General features: G+C 52.8%; 1 protein-coding gene across 1 annotated transcript in view; it reads right to left on the reverse strand.

Annotated features, from left to right (window-relative positions):
• PDZD2 (PDZ domain containing 2) overlaps window positions 1–10232 on the reverse strand; it is a 279581-nt gene that overhangs the window by 94851 nt on the left and 174498 nt on the right. The window contains exons 3-4 of the mRNA XM_045285268.1: window positions 6760–6892; window positions 5508–5542 (exon numbers count right to left, since the gene is read on the reverse strand). Of these exons, the coding sequence (XP_045141203.1) occupies window positions 5508–5542; window positions 6760–6892 (168 nt within the window). The remainder of the gene's footprint in view (window positions 1–5507; window positions 5543–6759; window positions 6893–10232) is intronic.

The raw sequence follows: 10232 nt of genomic DNA on the forward strand, positions 1-10232 counted from the left end.
AGGGGTTGCCAAGGATGTAAACCATCACAGGGGTAGAAAGCCTCATCTTTCTCCCGAGGAGCAGCCGGTAGGTTCAAACTGCTGACCTTGTGGCTCGCAGCTCAACACATAACCCACCCCATCCCAACCCCAGGGCTCCGTGCCAGGGGTATGGCCCGGATTGAGAGCCAGACGTTTCCCCTTTTCCCTTGTAGAAGCTGTGTTTCTTAGACCAACCTTGCTAAGAGCAGCCTCTGACCGTCAGGCCCTTTGTTGCCCTCCCTGTTCCCTTCAGAAAGCAGGTCCCCCCCGCCCCCCCACAGTGGTAGGCTAGCCCATCCAATAATTGGCTTCCGCCTGGCCCTCCAAACTCCTTCCACTCTGCCCTCCACCCACGCCTCCCAGACAGGCTGACCTCCAAATAGGAGCACCCAGCCCATTGCCTTCCCACCAGTGGAACCCTCTGCCTCAAGGTGGCCTCAGGTGTGCCGGAGCAGAACCGTGCACCTTAGAGGAGATCTCCAGGCCTTTCTTCTGAGGTGCTCTGGGTCAACTCAAATCTCCAAACATCAGAATGCATGGGAAGTTCCCACCCCCCAGCCTTGGACTTGGCCACTCTTCCCCGTCATCCTATTTTGGAGAACTGCCTGCTTCTCCAGACCTGCCCAAATCACCCTTTGTCACTGCATTTTCCCCACAGCAGCGGACATGCACCTTTTTTAGCCTGCCCCCCCTGCTTGTCTGGGAAGTCCCTAGCTTAGCGCCATTTCCCTTTATCTCCAAATTCCCAGGCCCAGCACAGACCTCAGCTCTCCCCTTCTGTGCCCTACCTGACACGGCGCATCTCACCAGCATGTGTTCACCGGAAAGAGATGAGATTGTTTAGTGAATCAAAACGCCAAAGTGGAGACAGAAAAAGCCCTTTTCAATGAAAGCCGAACCTCGAATGAGCTTTAAAGGTGAACACGAAACACAAGGAGTCAGATTCCATTAAGATGAGACCCTAAAGGGGGCTTCACTGAAGTGGCCCGATGCTCCGATGTCTAGATGAGGGAGTCAGCGTGGCGTGTGGGGCGAAGCTCAGACGAGTCATGTGACAATCAATCCCAAGGCCCACGAGGAGCACACAGGGCCACTGGGAAAGGCCAGAGCCCATCAGCGCATTGGACGACCTCAAGGCCAGTACACAGAGAGATGCCTCCTTCCCTCATTCTTCTTCAGTTAGGACCCAGGTAGAAAGCTGTCAGCAGGGCAGCCCCCTCCCCACATACCCACCTTAAACAACGGCAGTAGCCCTGGCGGTACAACGGTTAAATGTTTGGTGGCTAAGGAAAGGCTGGCTGTTAGGGAAGCCATGTGGCAGTCTGCTTCCATAAAGACTTACAACTTTGACAACCCCATGGGCACTTCTACTCTGTCCTATAGGGTGGCTGTGAATCAAAGTCAACTCCATGGGCATGGTCAGCAACGGTTGGTGAAAAACCACCATTCCAATGGCATTTGCTAACTAGTTGGCGCCTGAAGAGAATTCATTTTCAGATCAGGAATTGTAACTACGATACTGCTAGGCTTTGGTTCAGGAGCCCTGGTGGTGGAGTGGGTGATGAGTTGGGTTGGGAACCCCAAGGCCAACAGTTCGAACCAGCCATCCTGGGGCTTTCTGCCCCTGTAAAGATTTACAGCCTCAGAAATCCACTGGGGCAGTTCTATCCTGTCCTACCAGGTCAGTTGGAGTCAAATTTGACTCAATGGTGGTGAATTTTTCTGAGGCTTTGACTAAGGAAAAGAAAAAGAGTTATTAAACAAAAACGCTAGGTCAGTTCTATGTTGTGATGTCAGCTCTCCTAGGCCATTAGCAGAAGAGTAAAAGAATCAAAAAGCTGAGGGATTAACTCAGGTGCCGAGTAAACTGTGCAGAAGTGGCGAGTCCCTCCGACCAGAGACCAGGGATGGCCTGGCTATCACACGGACTGAGTTGGAAAGTAGTTTATTACGGTCGTTGTCAAGTTAAAATTTAACACCTTATCATCGGATCTTCCTTCTGACCCATTGTAAATTTGCTCTAGCTGCTAATATTTTCTCCCCTGTTTTCAATAGAAACTTTTCTTGGTTTTGTTTACTTATTTTCTTTGTGCTCTGTAAGTCATTCCGGACCCGCAATCCGGACAGCTAAGTCAACAGAGAGCGTGACGGGATGAATATGTCTGAGGGGAGGGCAGGGGAATTGGCAGCAGATGGGGCGCTAATCACAACGAGAACAAGAAAGAAGAGGATGCTTTAAACTGGACTGTGCTGCCGATTGTACGCCTCTTTGATAATCCGACGCAACTACTGAATGGTATGATATGTGAAGTATCTGCCAATCGAGTTGTTTTTTAAACTGTGTATGACATACCAGTTCAAGGACAGCACAAGAATAATCAATCAGTTTTCTTTACTGTATTTTCAGAGGCGTTTCTCCATTAAACACAATAAATATGTATTAAAAACAAACGGACATACTCATTGCCATCGAGTCCAAGCTGACCCATAGCCATGCCCCCCCCACTGTGAGTTCTGAGACTGTGCTGTTTACAGTAGTAGAGAGCCCAGCCTCTCTCCCAAGGAGCTGCTGGTGGTTTCAAACTGCCAACTATGCGAATTGCAGTCCAATGCAGAAGCACTGCACTATCTATATATGTATACATTACTTCTTAATAAAAGGGGAGAAAGGAGGATGTCTGCACCTGCCGTGGCTAACAGCTTCAGAAACCCAAAGGAGCAGTTAGATCTGCTCTGTCCTTTAGGGTCCCTACGAGTTAGAACTGACTTGATGGCGGTGGGTTTGTTTGTGTAAGCATGTGTTCTTAGGGAGAGCAGAACTCACTCGGACCTTCCCAGTTCATTCATTCCACGAGAGCTTAGGAAGCACTCGCTTTAGAAGAACAGCGTATTTGCATAGAGCCAAGACACGTCAAGACAAGAAAGTAACTGCTCCAATTCTCACGCTCTTACTGTGTGACGTCCACGCAATTCTGAGTCCTGCAGACCCCATGGACAGAGGGGCACTGCCTCGGAGGGTTCCCAAGACCACCACTCCTCTGTTGCTTTGCTGTACTGTGATGGTTTGTGTGCTGCTGGAAGCTACACCATGAGAATGTCCAGTGTCAGCAGGGCCACTGTTAGTCTGGGGACTTTAGAGAAACAAATCCACAGCAACTCATGTATAAGAGAGAGTTTTATGTAAAGATTAAGTACACATCAAGAAAATATCCAACCCAGTGCTGCCCAAGCCCACAAGTCCAACATTAACCCATTAACCCATATATCCAACACCAATCTACAAAGTCCTCCTCCATCTCACAAAACACACGCAATGATGCCGACTACAGGAGGAAAGCCTAGTCAGTGAATGTGTAAGCATCTCAGCGCTGGCAGGGGTCTCCACCCGGCTGCTCCAGCATCCAGAGCTGCATCGGGGTAGGTCCATGTGGCTTCTCCTTGGGGATGTCTTGCAGGAAGTCAGTCTTTCCAGCTGAAGCAGGGAACTGCTAAGGCAGCTGCACCCTGGTGCGACCATCACAAAGCAAGAGACCGGAGAACTAGAAAGGCGAGACTCACTGAGCCATTTATCACCCCGCCCTTCAATTAATCTCACATGTGCTTATTGGCCAGGTTGGCACAATTAACTAACTCAGCCACCCACGGCAAACAGATTTCAGCGGAGCTTCCAGACTAAGAAAGACCACGAAGGAGAAGGAGGTGGACCACTTCTAAAAACAATGGCCGGTGAAAACCTTACAGAGCACAGCAGGGTCCCGATGCACTACGTACCGGACAACAGAGGAGCCGCCAGGGTGGAGACCCTGTGAGGACGGTCTTGGACTGGCAGCGCTTCATTCTGATGTTAACACGGCCCTAACGGACGCAGTGGCACGTGACAACAACTGCACTGATCTCTCCCGAAGCAGACGGCCACGGCTCTCCTGGGGAGCTCCTGGTGGGGTGGCACCATGGACCTTTCAGTCCACAGCTGAGCACGGAACTGCGGAGGACTCCCTGTTCTAATCCGATTAGGTTGTGAGCTGCTGACGAGACCGCGTTCCGACTCATTGCGGCCCCTATGTACAAGAGAATGAAGGGGGCCAGGCTCAGAATCCTTCTTCTGTTTGAGCCCACTGTGGCAGTCACCGTGTCAAGCCATCCCATGGGGGGCTTCCTCTTTTGTACTGGTTTTGTGACTGCAGGATTAGTACCCAGACTAAAACTCCTCTCCATGTTCATTAGTCCTTAGAATCAGCAAGGGCTTGCCTCGCTGTCCTGCCCCCTCAGGCCGGGCTAGAAACAAAGCCAGGCGCTTTCTTGCCCATGGAGGTAAAAGAATGAAAGGGATGCCAAGAAGTGCCGAAAGGCTCATGTTTCTCAGACAGGATGGGCGCCTTGAGTAACTGCCAAAGGGTACTGTCTCGCTGTAAATGCAGCAAACTGGAAGAAGGGAGAGGTCTGGGTCTGCGAGAGGACGGCAGTCGGGCTCAGATGCCCGGCAGCCGATGGGCTGAGAACTAGAGCAGAAACTCATGCTTTGGTGGCAGCCTGCTGCTCAGTCCTACGGGCACCTCGGCCAGTGTGCCCGAGGCAAATCCGGTCACAGGTGCACAGACCGCTTTCCAACACCCCTGGCTCCGGGCATGGCGGGTATCTTGCTTGGCTGGGTATGGCCGTCAGGTATGGGGGTGTGACTTGGAGCAGCAGGTTAATTAGCCACTCAGCGTTGGGTTTCATCCAATGAAAAGAACGTCACAGGGACTTTTCTTTTTGGAAAGAATGAAATGAGCTACAACGTGAAAAGCCCCAGACAGGTGTTAGGGTCCTTTTGTCGCTGAGAGGTTGGGGTGTGAGACGCAGTTTGGGGCACATCTTAGATCCGCTGCGTGCGTCGTCATCAGTAGCCTTACCCGCGAAGGGCCCCGCTGGGTTTCATGTGTTGGTTTTGCAGTGGTTTGTCGCTATGCCACTGAGAAGGAAGGGTCCGGGGACGGCAGCAGCAGGCTCTAACATAATGGTGCAGGGCTCTAACGGGGCGGGGGCTTCCTCCTGCTGTGCTGAGTGTGAGCTGGCCTGAGTGTGAGCTGGCCTGAGTGTGAGTGTGAGCTGGAATTGACCGTGACAATGATTCCCATGTGAGCAAGCCACAGGAAGAAGCCAGCGGACAAGAACACGGTCCGGGGTGTGATGCCGGCACAGGAACCATCAGCGTCTCCTGGCACAGAAGCGTGGGAGTGGGGAGATGGCACTGCCTGGGTTGGACCAGGCAGCTGGGCACCTCCCCAGTCATGCAGACCCCTTCCTAGTCTCACTATTGGCACACACACATGATCAGAGACCGGCAAGGGCCTCTCCTCCTTCTGCTCCCGCCCCAGTGGTTACATAGAAATAACATCAACGTCAGCTGCACTGAGCTGACCGCGTCTCGTGGGGACCCCGTGGGTCTCAGAGCACAACTGCACTCCAGGAGGCAGTCAGAGGCCGAGCGAGGGTCAGGACCTCACCAGGTGCCTCTGGTGAACTTGGAGCTCTCCTTTTGCTGGTAGCAGGAGGACGTGTGAGTCCCTGGTGCCAGCCTGGGACTCCATTCTCTAGTCAGGCTGGCAGAACCCAGGGGAAAGAGTTGCTCTTGGGGTCCTATTGTCACACGCCTTGGGGGTGGCAGAAGAAGTCGAACCCTGGGACCTCAGGACCCACTGCAGAGAGAACTGGGGAGAAGAGGCAGCAGCGAGGTGCAGGGACAGGCGCAGGGAGCTCCAGTCCGCATGCTGGTAAGGGCATCTTGGCCTTTGGAGGCTGGGGAACTGGCCACAGAAGGCCGACCTCGCTTTGTCACATGTCAAATATCACTTGTCAGATGGGGTGGCAAGGAGGGGCCCAGAGGGTGGACCATGGAGCTTCACAGAGACTCCTCCAGCTCTAACACTGCATCAGCTCCAACCTGAGGCCTCCCCCGGCCCAGCCTGCAAGCCTTTCGTCCCTCAGAACATGGGTGGTTGGCATCGCAGTGCCCAGCAGACTCCCACATCTCCGCAGCTTCCCCACAAGACGGCTGACATTATCTACTCATCCGTCCTCTACCTTACCACTCACCTCTCCCTAGATCTCCTGTGCCCTTACCCTTTCCTCACACAGACCTGTAAAACCCGAGCCAAACGCACGGCCATCAAGTCAATGCTGATCACAGTGACCCTCTAGGGCAGCGTAGAAGTGACCCTGCGAGTTTCCGAGACTAACTCTTTATGGGCGTAGAAAGGGCCGTCTTTCTCCCGTGGAGCGGGTGGTGGTTTTGAACTGCTGACCTTGCAATTAGCAGCTCAACTTGTAACCACGACGCCACCAGGGCTCCCCCAACATATACTCATAACAACCCTAAAAACCTTGTTGCTACCCATGGTAGGACTGCGCTCCCAGGGCTTTCCACAGCTGTGACTTTACAGAAGCAGACTGTCAAGCTCTCCTACTCTGGTGCCACGGGGTAGCCCCTAAGGGCCACCTTTCTTCACTTAGTAGCTGAGGACAAACTGTGCCTCCGGGCCCCATAAAGACCCCGAGAGCAATACCAAATAATCAACTGACTGCTCGGTGTGGATGTCTGCTGAGGAAACACAGCTGTTGAAAGGCCTTCAGGCAGATGGGCAATTGTATACATGGGGGTGTGGGGTGTGGAGGGTGGCAGGGTGGGCAAAGCTCGGTCCAAATTCACCACCACCACCATTAAAAAAAAATCTTAAAGACAAACAAAACATGACCTACCTTGCTGGCCACCACCAACTGAACCATCCCAGTGGCTGAACGGAGAATGGCCACAGCTTCCTCGTGGGAGAGCCCGACCAGCAAGTGACCATTGATGACCAGCAGCTCATCGCCTAAGGCCAGTCTGCCATCCCTGGGGAAATGGAGAGGACAACAAATCCCTTGTCAAGGCATTCTGGGCGGGGGGGGGGGGGGGGGGGGGGTGCGTTTCTGGAGCTGGGGAGGGTCCTGAGAGGAACGGTGACAATGGGGTCAAGAGAGAGCACCAACAACCAGAGACAGTTTGAGGTCTCCTTGTGACCAGAGGGCCACTGTTGTCGCTGACTCATGCTGACCCCAAGGGGCAGAGTAGGAGCAGACTGCCAGGTCTTCCTCCTTGGAGACACTGGGGGTTGGATGCTTAACTGTTGCATCACCAGGCCGCTTGGAGAGCTCTTCTACAAAGACTAAACCCACCACCATCCATTGTGCCTTGGCGACCCTCTAGGAGAGAGAACTGCTCGCCCCATAGGGTTTGTAGGAATCATCGTGGACCCAGACTGTCACATTGCCTCCGACATTACAGCTGGTGGGCTCGAACCCTCAGCCTTTCTGCTATCAGCTGAGCACAACTGGGACTCCATGTAGGGAGAGACCCACTCCCAAACCCAAAGGAACCTCCCTGCCATCGAGTCAATTCCAACTCACAGCGACCCTGTGGGCTAGGGGAGAACTGGCCCCATGTGTTTCCGAGGCTGTTAACTGGTTACCAGGAGTGGAAAGTCCTGTGTTTCCCCCTCCGAGCCACTGGGAGATTTGAACTGTTGACCTTGGAGGTAGCAGTCTACCACGTCACTACTACGCCATCTGGGCTCCTTTGAGAGTTCCGCGAAAGGGATTAAAAATCTCTGAGATTGCCAAGGGTCTCTTTCTAATAAGCATGTGCTTATGCTGCTACAATGTCCGCCCTCAACGCCACCTCAACGGCTCCCATCGAGGGCGATGAAGAGGGTGAAAGTGGAACCAAGAGCCCAGCGCTCCGGGCTGTCTGCCTTCCCCTGGTCTGCCATCCTGCCCTCACCCTGAGCTGAGCCCCGCAGAGCAGAGGCACCCGAAGCTCAGCAGCTTCTCCTTTCCCATGTGACACAGCCTTGGGGATTCCCTCGGTGGCAATTCCCGGACAAAGATCCAGGCTCGGGCCACCTCTAAGTCCGTGTCCCTACAGCTAAGCTTCGTGACCAGAAGACTGAACCAACACCGGACAACTACACTGTCTGAGTAGCAAGCCTGAGCCCTGGTCGACAAACACGGGTGTACGCGAGTTCTCTGTTTCTTTACTATCTGAAAGCAAATTACAGTGGATTTGAGCTTCTTTCCTCTGGGCCGGCTATTGGTTCAGACCCAGTTGTTGTGGGGCTGCCTCCCCTAGGGTGGTACACTGTGCAGAACATTCGGCTGCCTGTTTAATCATGGGCTGGAACCCTGGTGGCACAGTGGTTTACACACTGGGCTGCAATCCGCCAGGCTGGCAGTTCAAAACCACCATCTGCTCCCACAGGAGAAAGATGGGGCTTTTTAATCCCATAAAGAGTTAGTCTTAGAAACCCAGGAGCAGTTCTATCCTGTCCTATAGGGTTGCTTTGAGTAGGCATCAGCTCAATGGCAGTGAGTTTGGTTTTAAGTTTCAATCGTGGGTTGAAAATTCATATTGGTTCCATCCAAGCCAACTCCAATAGTCCGGTATTTTTTTGATCCCAAACCAACCAGGGGCTTTTTCATCTCGGTTGCTAAGCATGATTGGAAATCCGGTGAGGCTGAGACCTTGACTCTAGCGCACCAGCATCCCGGTTGGAGGCTCATTATCAGCACCCAGGAAACGGGCCTGAAGCCTGTGAATGTTCCCAGGGCCACCGATTCACCCAACTCTGCTCGCTCCTCACTTGTTTCCTCCCAAAGAATCGACCAGCTTCTCTCTGCTTCACTCCCTCTCCTTCCCACCTTGGATCTTTCCCTACCAACCCCCTCCCCTCCCGGGGGAGGCATCATCTTTGCTAAGCATTTAGGCTTCTTCAATAAAAGATACGAGGCACCAGGGCCATCCAATAGTCTCTGCTTTTTGCTTGGAATGAAAGCGGGTTGGGGGGAACCACAGAGAACAAGCAAAGTGGGAAGTATGGGAGTTGGCTTCCTACAGAACAAGGATCGAGGGACGTGCAATGATTCTGGTTAGTGGCCCTGCATATACTTATCTACACCACCGATACCAGTCCCCCACCCCGATACACCTCCTCTCTCTTCCCCTTCCACTCTCTGATTATGTCTTTATCATTTCCTGTTTTCCACTCAAGTTTCCACTTGCCAATCATACACTCCAGAGGTAAAACAAGAGCATTTGCATGCACGCGCACACACACCAAACGCACACCACCTCCACAGTACACAAGCAAAGAAAATGGTTAGATCCGCTCGAACAGCTCAGATGGAAAGTCGGCAAGAACAGTTTTGCAAGCGCTGTCTCAGGGCACAGGAAGTTCCTAATTGCCAATTGTCAAAGTTAGACCAGAAACTAAGACCCGGGCTACCTGAGAGCAGGGCGATAAGATGCGGGGGTGGGGGTGGTGGGGGAGAGGGAAGTTGGATGGGATCATTTGGGAAGTTGGATGGTGCTATTCTGTGTGCTCAAAATAGAAGCAAAAACTAAAGTCGTAATCCTTTAATAATTATTCCCACTCAGAGGGCTGATGATTACAGTTAATCCTATCTCTAGCCAGGAACACCGTACTTTCTCAGAAGAGGGCTGAGCTAAGACACGTTGCTCATCCGCCCACTCCCTTCTGCAGAGTCAATGCTGCGGCAGCTCCTTCTCATGAGATAATGCCTTCCCTCTCCTCTCAGTCTCGGGCAGGCCACTACCACGCTGGCTTGCCAGTCTCCCTGGCATCTGGGGACCCCAAGCTGAACACCCAGTTCAAAGACAATCACTTCCCTCATCTCTCCGTATGCACCTCCTATACATGTGGCCATGCAACACACGTACACGCTGCAGAGTGCCCTGCAAACAGCTGCTGGGTGACTGAAGGAAGTCACGGGTTTTCCTGGCTATCATCTTAATGGAACCAGATCGCCCGGCTTTTCTTTCATGGTACCTGGCGCTGGATGGGTTAGGAGAATAGTTACATTTTGATTCAGAGAGAACTGGTTCTTTCCCACATCAGATAGTTGCTCAGATTGAAAAAGAAGTTTAAAAGCATGGATTGTTTTCAGGTCATCTGAGTGTGTGAGGTCATCTGAGTGTGTGAGGTCCCGGCAGACTTGACAAGGTCTGCGATCTGTGGCCTCGTTGACCGTCCATCACTTCCCCCAGCTATTAGCCACCGCCTCGGGGAGGTGGGGTTCTCCGGAAGGAGCCGCCTACTCCCTCCTCACCAGCATGCCAAACGTCAGGATAAGAAATATTTGCTCGAAACTAAATGTGGGGAGGTGTTGGTGCCAGG

This window comes from Echinops telfairi, unplaced genomic scaffold, assembly GCF_000313985.2.
Source record: "Echinops telfairi isolate 266 unplaced genomic scaffold, ASM31398v2 ScPeMD7_7469;HRSCAF=8507_1, whole genome shotgun sequence".
Taxonomy (NCBI): Eukaryota; Metazoa; Chordata; class Mammalia; order Afrosoricida; family Tenrecidae; genus Echinops; species Echinops telfairi.